The following is a 13,090-nucleotide window of genomic DNA, read 5'->3' as shown; positions in this document are numbered from 1 at the left end:
TTGGAAGAGTTTTAAGGACGTTTCCTTTATCCACGAAAGTCATTCACAAAATTCTTATTAGTCTTGGATTACAATGGACTGTGATGCAGCTTTTGTTTTTTCGACAGAAACTCGTCAGTGCACGTACTGACCCCGATATGTAGGTGGCGGATAAAAATACCGCTGTGCCCCGAAATCTGAGGCGGCACCACGCCCAATTAGGCGCTACTGTGCTCAGCCCGGTCCGGTCCTGTGGCAGGGCTGCAGACGGCGGACCAGCTGGCTACTAGACGCCGGCGGCCGCTATATAAGACACGCCGGCGCGCTCAGCTGCCAGAGCACTCCACGAGCCGCCTCCTCCGACGTCATGGCCTGCAAGGTGAGGAACGGGAAACACACACACAGTAGCAGCGCCTAGAGTTTCATACGGTTATTTGTAAACTCTAGAGACAATCTTTGCATCTTTTAGAGCATTATTCCTCATTAGAGCAGAAGACCGAGTTTACGAGTACCGTATGTGGCGATACAATGCTCGTTGGTAGATAGACTGGCTTGTCTTGCGTTTATACTTTTCTTGAAAATTCTTGTGTAGTTATATTTACCATAGCGACTTGGAAATACCGTGGCTGTTTCTGAAAATGAATGAAGCTGCGAGGGGCCATACTACGGTATAAGGGGGGGGGGGGGGAAGGGACCATAATCGATAGGAATGATGTACATGTACAGACAAACAAATGATTACAATTTCAGAAAAATCGGATGATTTATTCAAGAGAAAGAGCTTCATAAATTGAGCAAGTCAGTAACGTGTTGGTCCACTTCTGGCCTTTACGCAAGTAGTTATTCCGCTTGGTATTGATTGGCAGAGTTGTTGGGTGTCCTCCTACGGGATATCTTGCCACATTCTGTGTACTTGGCGCGTTATATCGTCAAAATCCCGAGCTGGTTGGAGAGCCCTGTCCAAAATGTTCCAAACGTTCTGAATTGGGGAGAGATCCGGAGACCTTGAAGGCCAAGGTAGCGTTTGGCAAGCGCGAAGACAAGCAGCAGAAACTCTCGTCGTGTGCGGGAGAGCACTATCTTGCTGAAATGTAAGCCCAGGATGGTTTGCCATGAAGGGCAACAAAAGGGGGTGTAGAATACCGTCGACTACCGCTGTGCTTTCTCCAGTCACATATTCGGCCTAGAATCTCAGTAGAACTGTCTTTTGTGGTGAGTCCAGCTTCAAAATGAGGCACAATGGCCAGTGGTGACATGCCTGGAGGTGCCCCAGACAGAATTGGATATGAATCCAACTGTCGCCCGCCATACGCCCTAACAGCCACGAGTGATGGTCTGGGATACGATTTCTTTTCAGAGCAGGACCCGTTTGGTTGTCATCCTCGGCACCCTTACAGCACAGCGGTACGTCGACGATGTTACACGCCCAGTTTTATTGCCCTTCGAGGCAAACCATATTGAGCTTATATTTCAGCAAGATAATGCCAGCTCGCACACTGCTTGACTACGTGCTTGCCAAACCCTATCTTGGTCAGCAAAGTGCGCTGGATATTCTGCCAACTGAGAGAGTTATGGATAGGGCCTTGCAACCGGCTCGGGATTTTGAAGATCTAACGCGCCAGTTGGACAGAATTTGGCACTATATCCCCAGGAGACCTACAACAACTCTATTAGTCAATGTCAAGCCGAATAACCGCAAACTTAAGGGCCGCCAGATGTGGACCAAAGCGTTGTTTATCTGCTCAGTTAGTGGAGCACTCTAACTTGGATAAATCATCCAGTGTTTACGAAACTGTAATCATTTGCTTGTCTGTACACGCACTCACATCTACTTATATCCATCCCGTTCTGATAGTTGTTTCGTGGTCCGTGTTTTTTCCTTACAGTGTATTTCTGGAGTAGTAAGTCAATTCTAAGTAACTACACTGCTCCGCATTAAAATTCCAATACCAAGGACAACAAATAACGAACTTTTACTTTATACAATACAGCAGGAAGAATACATGATTAAATCTGTAGGTGATTTGGGGGCATACTGGGCGGGAAATCCAGTATACAGGTTGTCACCTCTGTCTGCAGCAACGACTCTTAACAGGCTGGGCATCGAAATGAATTGGGCTCACCATTCCATGCTGTTCCAACTGCACGCCAGAGTTCATCAGATATAGAGGCTAGCGGATGGTGGCGTGCTAATCTCCCAGCAACGTGTGACCAGATGTTCACAGTGGGTGAGAGATCTGGAAAACGTGCAGACCACAGCAATAGTCGTCGAACACTCTCTGAATCGAGATACATCAGGGCCGCACGGACAGCATGCGGAGTTCGATTATTTTTTGAAAGGTAATGTCATGGAGACCTCCAAGAAGGGCACAGCCACCGGCTGTAACACACTAGAAATGTCAAAAATCACTAGCTATTCGGTTCGGAATGATCGTCTTGCACACCCAGCGGCACTCCGTACTGTCACGCCTCGTGCTGGGGCAGTATGACGATGAATAATGCGATCTGGCTAAGTTCGTTTTCATTCGGTCCTCTGCACAGGTATATCTCCTTTGGGACTCGTCTGAAGGCACGACGTGATGGCACTCCTGTGTCCGGTGTTGGGCGCACCACTGTGTGTGCCACCTCAATGGAAGGCGCAACAATGGTCGCTATGCTGACGGATGTTGTCCTCCAGCCGTCATCGCGTTGTCGGTAATGATACTTGTCTTGCTGCAAACAAGCACATTTATCTCCTAACTCGTTGCCTACATCAAGCGCGACCTAGAGAACAATGTGTCTGTTCTCTCAGGCGCAAGTCGTGTGGGGCCACTGAGATTCAGTACGAAGCTGAGCACGGCGCTGCTGAATCCATCAATTCCATAGTCACATGACACTCATGGTACTCGGACCAAAGTGGACAGGACGCCTATTTTGCCTTCGCAGCTTGCTGTCTTCCTGGTGTTGCAGGTGTTGCAAATTTTATGGCTAGCAGTGTAGTTTCGGAAAGAGAACCTATCATCAGACGGCAGTTGGGTTCATCCTAAAAATTCTAGATTTCGATCGCAAAGAAATAAATTTCCTTGAATAAATAATGTAAAATACGTACCATAATTTGTCACTGTCGTGTCAAATAAATTATTCATTCACTTATAATGTATGTGGTTGCAGTTTCCTCCCTCACAAACAGTTTTTGTGTAGGTTTCGCGTCATTTGTTCATCTTTTTGTGCCGCGCGGGGTAGCGGCGCGGTCTTAGACGTCTTGTCACGGTTCACGCTGCTCTCCCCGTCAGAGGTCGGAGGTTCGAGTCCTCCCTCGGGCATGGGTGTGTGTGTGTTGTCCTTATTGTATGATAGTTTAAGTTAGGTTAAATAGTGTGTAAGCTTAGGGACCGATGGCCTCAGCAGTTTGATCCCAGAAGATCTTACCACAAATTTCCATATTTTTGTTTTTAGCAATGCGTTGTTCCGTCCTATCGAAAATCATTCGTGGTGCTTGAGCAGTACAGGCAGTCGAGTGTGGTCCTTTCGGGAACGGCCACGTACCAACTAAGCGGGCGCTAGCAAACGCGTATGGCGCCGGTTTGCGAAGTATCCTTTCAACTGACGTTTTAAAATCAAGAGGCCGGTCGTAGTGGCCGTGCGGTTCTAGGCGCTTCAGTCTGGAGCCGAGTGACCGCTGCGGTCGCAGGTTCGAATCCTGCCTCGGGCATGGATGTGTGTGCTGTCCTTAGGTTAGTTAGGTTTAATTAGTTCTAAGTTCTAGGCGACTGATGACCTCAGAAGTTAAATCGCATAGTGCTCAGAGCCATTTGAACCATGTTAAAATCAAAAGTAATGCTTGCGGAGATGTAAGTGAACTGCGATTCAACTAAGAAAGAAACGTAAGCGAGCATAAACAGCTAAAATTAGGCAGTAAAGTATTATACACTGATTCTGTCAAGAGAGGGGGGACTAGAACCTCGGCTATTATTTTGTAAATTACTGCTGAATGAGGTGACTTATCCCCGAGTGTAAGGACCAATGTGGTAAAGATTAAATGGTGTGAGTGCATATCAAAATGGTTCAAATGGCTCTGAGCACTATGGGACCCAACATCTAAGGTCATCAGTCCCTTAGAACTTAGAACTACATAAACCTAACTAAGGACATCACACACACATCCATGCCCGAGGCAGGATTCGAACCTGCGACCGTAGCAGTCGCGCGGTTCCAGACTGAAGCGCCTAGAGCCGCTCGGCCACAGCGGCCGGCTGAGTGCATATCAACAACTAGGATTAACTTCGAATGTGAAGCCAGTAAGAGATAATGTCCTCTGGTCGCACCCTATTGAGTAGGCTGACTCCTAGCATCTGCAGTTACGTGGTTCTTAGTGTGTGCTGTAGTTTACGAGCACTACCCTTATTCAGGGACACAGTTTCTAGATCGTAAATCGTAACTGGTAATATGGACACTCACTTGCGTGCAGAAATTAAGGACGGAAGTAACATCCGCGTGATGCGTCACTGCAAAGAAACATAGCTCGATACATAGAATGAAATGCTACGGTACAGTATGGTGTAGTATAGTACAGAAGATGGAAATAAATATGTAATGAGAGGGAAAGAAATGACAATTATATTCAAAGATAATAATTACATTGAAATGAGTGCGTTTTATGATGGTACCCTTGACATTACCAAAGGTGGGACACGATTCTTACTAGGGTGGGTGATCACCCCGGACGCAACTGCATGCACTGCAACGTGCTCTCATGCTGGCAACAAGGCTGGTCTGGAGTTCTCTTGGTGGGGCGTTCCATTTCTCCAGCAGCGCCGTTGACAACTTCTGGATGTTCGTTGGTGCATGTGGACGTTCTGCAATATGTTCCCTATACGTCCCAGACGTGATCCATGGGATGTAAGTCGGGGAACGGACAGGCCAGTCCATTCGCGGAATATCCTCCAGTGCCACGAGCTGCTCCACCTGTGCGGTCGTGCATTGTAATCCATAAAAATTAAGCCAGGGGCGAATCCACCTTTGGAAAGACGCACTCTTGGGAGCCTTGTCACGGTCCGCGCGGCTCCCCCGTCGGAGGTTCGAGTCCTAACTCCGGCATGAGTGTGTGTGTCGTCCTTAGCGTAAGTTAGTTTAAGTTAAATTAAATAGTGTGTAAGCTTAGGAACTGATGACCTCAGCTGTTTGGTCCCATAAGACTTTACCAAAAACAAAAGACGCACGTGCGATAGAAGTACAGTGTCGCAAAAAGCTTGTCCGGTGAGTGTACCGTCTTCAAAGATTTGGCACTCAATACGCCCACGCAGGATCATACCTCGCCACTCCATAACACCTGGACCACCAAAACGAACCTCTTAGACACGGTTCTTGGGCACATTAAGTGTGGTCATACATCACTTCTTTCTGTGTATGGTCCAAGTTCCATAGAGTTACGTTATTTCGCAGCGACACATCATCGAAAAATTACATTCGTGCTAAATTTTGAAAACAAGTGTATTACTGACATTGGTTTTTAGGGTTACTATGACAGCTTAAATCAGGATTTCAACTTCTCTCCTCCAAAATGCGAGTGCGGGTCTTATACATCGCACCAGCGTAGCTTTTGTGGTGGCTGTAGGTGTTGTAGCCATGGAAATAAGTACAGAGGAAAACAGTGAATTTCTATGGAGGTAAAAGTGAGCGTACAGATGAATGACAGTAGATGTAACTGTTCTGAACTGGCAGACGTAGGACAGTAATGGTAATGTGGATGAAGCGACATTGTTCTGCATGTGACAGAACACGAAACTCGCTGGTGCTAGTGCCCTGCCAACCGGCCACTGTTTCAGGCGCTACCTCGTCGATGACAAGGATATTAGGTATGGAGCTCAGACTTAGATAGCACAACCATTGGGAAGTAATCGACGGTGTCCTTTTCAAGGAAACTATTCCAGTCGCTTTAGTGGAATCACGGGGAGACAAAATCTGAATCGCTGTAAGGGGATTTGAAAGGCTAGAGCGTGATTTCTGTGTCTTATCTACGGTGTCACTCCGCTACCTTCTCTCATTAGATAGTAGTAGTGGACGGACACGTGACCATCTCACCGCTCTCTCGATCATTACTGTCGACTTTCCAGAAGAGAACCGTTATTTCTCTATCAAGTAGCTCCTCAGTTATTCAGACCAGTCACCGTGACAATTTTTTTCCCCGATATTGGGATTTTAGCTAGCGTTCTCGATGCAACAGTGTTGTCTATTTGGTCTAACAGGAAAAGGGAAGGGAGTCCATGAGAGGTGGCCATAAACGATTCAACTGTCGTATCGAAAAAATAAATCCATGTTCTTATTTTTGTTTGTTTATTTACACGTGTATGCCTGCAGCTTTGGTACACATCGAAATCCGCACGTCAGGGTATCGTAGAATGCCGCAAGAAGGTTCAAGGCAATGACGCAGACCACTCGTAAGTGTAGGTGGGCTGTGTCATTTTGTCTTCTGTCTTCTATGGTGCTCTGGTAAAGCACTCTGGCATGCGGATTTCAATATGTACCAAGGCTGCAGGCATATATCTACAAACAAACAAACAAACGAAAAATACGAAATAACAGTGCCTGTCTTACTAAGAGATACGATGTGATGTTCCTTCGGACATGCATGGAATATACGCAGGTAAGAGTGTACGTTGTGACACATGGACGACGACATATGGAAGTTTGGGTCTAGCGGTAATTCGCGCTGGGATGGCCGAAGCTGTTAAGGCGACAGCACGCGTTAAGCAGGAAATCCGGGATCGAGTCACGGTCCGCCATAAATCTGCTTCGTTCCAATATACAGTCGGAAAAGGTTAATATTCTCAACTGCGAATGTATTTCCTCTATAAACAAGTAATTACGTAACTTTATTTTCTCAAGGGGGTTACCAGGCCTCTGTGATTACCCTTTGTACGTTATCAGAAGTAGGTCGCTCTTACTCCTACTGATCAAGTGCCTGGCGATTAACAGTGCAGCAACTATTGTAGAATATGTTAACAAGGAAAACTGAAGAAACATTAAAATTGGTTGCCTAATAGACAGACCCTCAATAGCTAGTATTGTTTTGCTAGAGAGGACCAGAAAACTGTCTTCCAATTATAGTCCAGAACATAATATTAATTAACCCAGTGTTCCTCTGACGTTTGTCTACAAAGGTCAGGAATAGTACGATTTCTCTTGCATTGTTACGATGGGTGTCACACTTTGCCTAACGCTCGACATTTTGGCACGTTAGTAAAATAATCAGTTGGAAGCACCCATTTGCTCTTTCGCAAAACGCGCATGTTTCCGCCGTAAGAAGATGACAAAATTCATGGGATACCTCTTAATATCGTATCGGACCTCCTTTCCCCGGACTATTGCAGCAACTCCAAATGGCATGGACTCAACAACATGTTGGAAGTCTCCTGCAGAAATATTGACCCATGCTGCCTCTTATAGCCGTCCATAATTCCGAAAGTGTTTCCGGTGCAGGATTTTGTTCACGAACTGAGCTCTCGATTACGTCCCATAAATGTTCGATGGGATTGATATTGGGCTATATGGATGGCCAAATCATTGACTCGAATTGTCCAGAATGTTTTCCAAACCAATCGCGAACAAATGTGGCCCAGTGACATGGCGCATTGTCGCCCATAAAAATTCCGTCGTTGTTTGGAAATGTTTGGGAACATGAAGTCAATGAGCCGAACATAACCATTTGCATTCAATGATAAGTTCAGTTGGACCAGAGGTCCCAGCCCATTCCATGTAAACACAGCCCCAACACTATGGAGCCACAATCAGCCTGAACGGTGCCTTGTTTACAACTTGAGTTCATGGTTTCGTGTAGTCTACGCCACATTCGAACCCTACCATCAGCTGTTACCAACTGAAATTGCCGGCCGTTGTGGCCGAGCGGTTCTAGGCGCTTCAGTCTGGAACCCCACGACCGCTACGGTCGCAGGTTCGAATCCTGCCTCAGGTATGGATGTGTGTGATGTCCTTAGGCTAGTTAGGTTTAAGTAGTTATAAGTTTTAGGGGACTGATGACCTCCGATGTTAAGTCCCATAGTGCTCAGAGCCATTTGAGCGAACTGAAATTGGGATTCATTTGACCAGGCCACTGTTTTCCAGTCGCCCAGGCTCTAACTGATATGGTCACGATACCATGAGAGGCGATGTAGGCTACGTTGTGCGGTTAGCAAAGACACGGACGCATCAGTCGTCTGTAGCCATAGCCTGTCAACACCAAATTTCGCCGCACTGTCCTAACGGATACGTTCGACCTTCATCCCACATGGATTTCTGCAGTTATTTCACGCAATGTTGTTTGTATATTAGCACTGAGAACATTACGCAAACGCCGCTGCTTTGTCCGTGGTGAGAGGTAATGCCTGAAATTATGTATTCTCGGCACACTCTTGACACCGTAGATCTCGGGATATTGACTGCCCTAACGATTTACGAAATGGAATGTCTCATGCTTCTAACTGCAACTACCATTCCGCTTTCAAAGTCTGTTAAGTCACTTCAGTGTATTTCACCTGTAGGGTATGTATTTAAGTGCAGTATTTTCTTTACTCCTGCAGTTGATCGTCCTCGCCGCCCTCGTGGCCGTGGCCCGCGCCGGCTACCTGGGCGCCCCCGCCGTCGTCGCCCCCGGCCCTGCCATCGCCGGCGCCTACGCCGCCCCCGTGGCCTACGCCGCCCCCGCCCTTCGTGCCGCTCCCTTGGCCGTTGCCGCCCCCGCTGTGAGAGCCGTCGCGGCGCCCGCCGCCGTGGCCGCCGAGTACGACCCCAACCCCCAGTACAGCTACGGCTACAGCGTGTCAGACGCCATCACCGGAGACTCCAAGGCCCAGCAGGAGAGCCGCAGCGGTGACGTCGTCCAGGGCAGCTACAGCGTCGCCGAGCCTGACGGCTCCATCCGCGTCGTCGACTACACCGCCGACCCCGTCAACGGCTTCAACGCCGTCGTGCACAAGGAGGCTGGTGTACACGCCGCCCCCGCCATCGCCGCTGCCCCCGCCATCGCTGCCGCCCCCATCGCTAGGGCTGCGTACGCTGCCCCCGCCCTGGCCTACGGCAAAGCTTACCTTGGTTAAACACATCCAGCATGTATATTGACTAGAAAATACACCTTGTACAAATGTTTTCATTTCATCTTCTAGTTCAATGTGCTAAAATAAACGTTGAACGTACACCTTAATTTGGTTTACAACCTTGATTTATAGTTTATTTACCAAGTCCACAGAAATCTTTCATTGATCCATTATCTGCTGCAGGAAAAACGCGTGAAATATTTAAATGCTTGGTGTAAACACAGAAACAATACTTGGTGTCAAAGGTCTCATACCAGGCTACGTGAACAGTCCTTAGAAACTGAAGAATCTCAAGTAGAGAAGACATTACTAATCCATGACAGTGTTATCAGTAACGCTTTTATTCCTTTGTGTGTGTCTGAAATCTTATGGGTCTTAACTGCTAAGGTCATCAGTCCCTAAGCTTACACACTGCTTAACCTAAATTATCCTAAGGGCAAACACACACACCCATGCCCGAGGGAGGACTCGAACTTCCGCCGGGACCAGCCACACAGTCTATGACTGCAGCGCATAGACCGCTCGGCTTTTACTGCTTTCTTGTGACTGGTTACTTATTTCTTTGGTCTATGGGAGCGCATCAAGGAGATACTGAAAATGTGGCAGGTGTTTGAAGGTATCTGATGAATACGTACTTAGAAAGTTTTAAGAAACACGAGGGCTATTCGTTTATTAATGTCCGATCGGTCGCGAAATGGAAACTACAGTGATACAGTGACAAACAAAAATGTTTTATCTGCAACAGCCTCTTCTCTACGTAGTCACCGCTCCGACTTACGACACCTGTAGTAGTGTTGTACTAGTTTTCCAGTGACCTCGTCATAGGAGGCAGTCATCCATCTGTACTTTTCACTATTTCCTACACTGGTCTGTAGCCGTTTCCAGTGCCAAAATGTTGCGTTAATAGACAGTTGTTCATGTGGGCAGAGATCAAACTCTGAGGGAACCAAGTTCGGGCTGTATGGTGGATGGTCAAACACTACCCATCGAAAACGCTGGAGGAGCTTCGTTGCCCCTGCACGGTGCGGCTGAGAATTTTCATGAAGAAGGAAACGCATCACAGGTACGTTATGTGGGCTCCATTAAATCAGGCTAAATCTCTTAGCAGACAATCGTACTTGGCGGGAGACACTTTTTTTTTTTTGGCAGCTTTGCGTACTTACCGTGTGCTCATAACTCAACCTTCATCGAATTTTCGATATGGTTTCCATTTCATGACCGAGCGGACGTTGATAAACGAGTAGTCCTCGTGTATTATAACCTCCCTATGTATCACTCATGTAGTGATGGCAAAGACAAGATAAGACTCGTTACAAGAGGCACAGAGGCGTCTAAGTAATCGTTGTTGCTGCACACCATCCGTGAATGCAACGGAAGGGAACCGTAACACTGGAACCGGGGGAAGTAACCTCTGCCCCGTACTTCCTAATGGTTTAGTGGTTTCCAGAATGTAGGTGTAGGTGTAGATGAAGACAAATGTGTATTCCTCACAACGTACTAGGCTTTTAAAGTGCAGAGCACTGACGTCGCAATACGAAGTACATATAGCAGACAATTGTAGGTCTCGCCTAGGAATGCATCTCCTCTACTAGGACTTTCCTAGATGCCTGTTTCACACTGAACATTCATGCAACTACTTAGACACTGATGGTGACTCAAGTACCAACAAAATGGGTGCAGAGGTTAAAGCACTAGACTAAAGTTCGTGAAAAGAAGAGTTGAAATCTTCATACGACAATCCCCGCCTACACTTCCTGCGGTTTCGGTTAATCTCTATAGGACACAATGGTCCCTTTAATAACGACATGGCCGATTCCTTCCTCATTTTTGCTTATTCCAAGCTTGAGCTCTGTTGCTAACGAACTCGTCCCCGACGGGTAGTTAAACTCAAATCTTCTTGCAGAGGTTGAAAATACCGCTTCAGTTGTTTATTTAAAACACGACCGGTTTCGGGCTGTTATATGCCCATCAGGTGTGAACAAGAGACCGGAGCTAATAATACTTTTTACACGCAGTAGTACACGTAGAAAAACAAACAAACAATTTCCATATAACATTTTAGGAACCAGCGGTCGGTCTAGGTGCGGTAAAACCTAAGTCAATGACAAAGTGTCACCAGACAACGCTAAGGACGACTACCTGGGTAAAGAATTATACAATGAAGACCAGGTCACTTGCTCTTTGTGCTGTGGCCGCGAGCGCTGTCGTTGACGAGCACAGGACGCGGTGTGTCACCAGCGAGCGCAGAGCACGGAGCAGCGAACACGAAGGGGGAAACAAACTCGGAAACCAGAGTATCAAAAGTACTGCATCTGTTGACGGGAAGAACAACGCCGAGCCACTTGCCCAGCGTTCGCAATTTGAATTAGTGATTTACATCCAAAATGAAACAAAAAATCACGTAGGAATTTACATGAAAAAAAAAGACTACATGAGGGGTAAAGAAAAATATTGAATAGGGGCAGTACAGAACTGTAGTAAAACTAACTGGACGCTGGCGACATAAGATTTATGTATAAAACGTAAAACACAATGAAGATTTTTTCCCTTTCCATGAGTGGCAAGCAAATTTTTAATTTGGAACAAATGCTGTATTCGGACACTATGAAGTACCTCGAAGAAAACGATTTACTGACACATAGTCAGCACGGATTCAGAAAATATCGTTCTTGACAAGAACAACTAGCTCTTTATACTCATGAAGTAATGAGTGCTATCGATAGGGAATTTCAAATTGACTACGTATTTTTGGATTTTCAGAAGGCTTTCGACACCATTCCTCACAAGCGTCTTGTAACCAAACTGTGTGTCTATGGAATATCTCCTCAGTTGTGCGACTCGATTCGTGATTTACTGTCAGAAAGGTCACAGTTCGTAGCAATAGACGGAAAGTCATCGAGTAAAACAGAAGTAATATTCGGCGTCCCCCAAGGAAGTGTTATAGGCCCTCTATTGTTCCTGATTTATATTAACGACATAGGAGACAATCGGAGTAGCCCTGTTAGATTATTTGCAGATGATGCTGACATTTACCATCTTGTAAAGTCATCAGATGACCCAAATGAATTGCAAAATGATTAAGATAAGGTACCTGTGTGTGGAGAAAAGTGGCAATTGACCCTGAATAAAGAAAAGTGTGAAGTTATTCACATGAGTACTAAAAGAAATCCGCTAAATTTCAGTTACGCGATAAGTCACACAAATCTGAAGGCTGCAAATTCAACTACATAATTAGGGATTGAAATTACAAATAACCTAAATTGGAATGATCACATAGATAATGTTGTGGGTAGAGGAAACCAAAGACTGCGATTCATTGACAGAACACTTAGAATGTGCAAGAGATCTACTAAAGAGACTGCTTACACTACACTTGTCAGCCCTATTCTGGAGTATTGCTGTGCGGTATGGGATCCGTATCAGGTGGGATTGAAGGATGATACTGAAAAAGTATAAAGAAGGGCGGCTCGTTTTGTATTATCGCGAAATAACAGAGATAATGCCACAGACATGATACGTGGAGTGGCAATCATTAAAACAGAGGCGTTTCTCGTTGCGACGGGATCTTCTCATGAAATTTCAATCACCGGTTTTCTCCTTCGATTACGAAAACGTTCTGATGGCACCCACCTACAGAGGAAGAAATAATCATCACGATAAAATAACAGAAATCAGGGCTCGCACACAAAAATTTAAGTGCTCATTTTTCCCGCGCGACGTTCGAGGGTGGAACGGTAGAGAAACTTGAAGGTATTTCATTGAACTCTCTGCCAGGCACTTTCTTATGAATAGCAGAGTAATTACGTAGATGTAGAGGTAGATTATATATATGGCAACGTGGAACAACGCGCCACAGTCCTGAGTTAAAAGAACACGCACACGTGCCATTCCTATTAAAAAGCATCTCGCTACTAAACAAAATGAAAGGTAGCAAAATTGTACAGTCTACACTGTCAAAAAGTGCTACACCAGTTAACAGTACTAATGGGACAGCAATAGCACTGAAGGGACACATTAAAAGTGGGATCAATTTAAAAGCTACT

At 46.0% G+C, this 13,090-nt stretch overlaps 1 protein-coding gene across 1 annotated transcript; it reads left to right on the top strand.

The window, feature by feature from the left end:
* Positions 1–346: 346 nt before the first annotated feature.
* On the top strand, positions 347–9,077 carry LOC124777741 (cuticle protein 21-like). The gene is made up of 2 exons (XM_047253241.1): positions 347–358; positions 8,535–9,077. The coding sequence occupies exons 1-2, from the start codon at positions 347–349 to the stop codon at positions 9,048–9,050; spliced, it is 528 nt and encodes a 175-aa protein (XP_047109197.1). The 3' UTR covers positions 9,051–9,077.
* The last annotated feature ends 4,013 nt before the right edge of the window (positions 9,078–13,090 follow it).

Source organism: Schistocerca piceifrons, chromosome 2, assembly GCF_021461385.2.
Source record: "Schistocerca piceifrons isolate TAMUIC-IGC-003096 chromosome 2, iqSchPice1.1, whole genome shotgun sequence".
Taxonomy (NCBI): domain Eukaryota; kingdom Metazoa; phylum Arthropoda; class Insecta; order Orthoptera; family Acrididae; genus Schistocerca; species Schistocerca piceifrons.
Note: the sequence above shows the minus strand (reverse complement) of the source record. Positions and strands in the feature narration are given on the sequence as shown.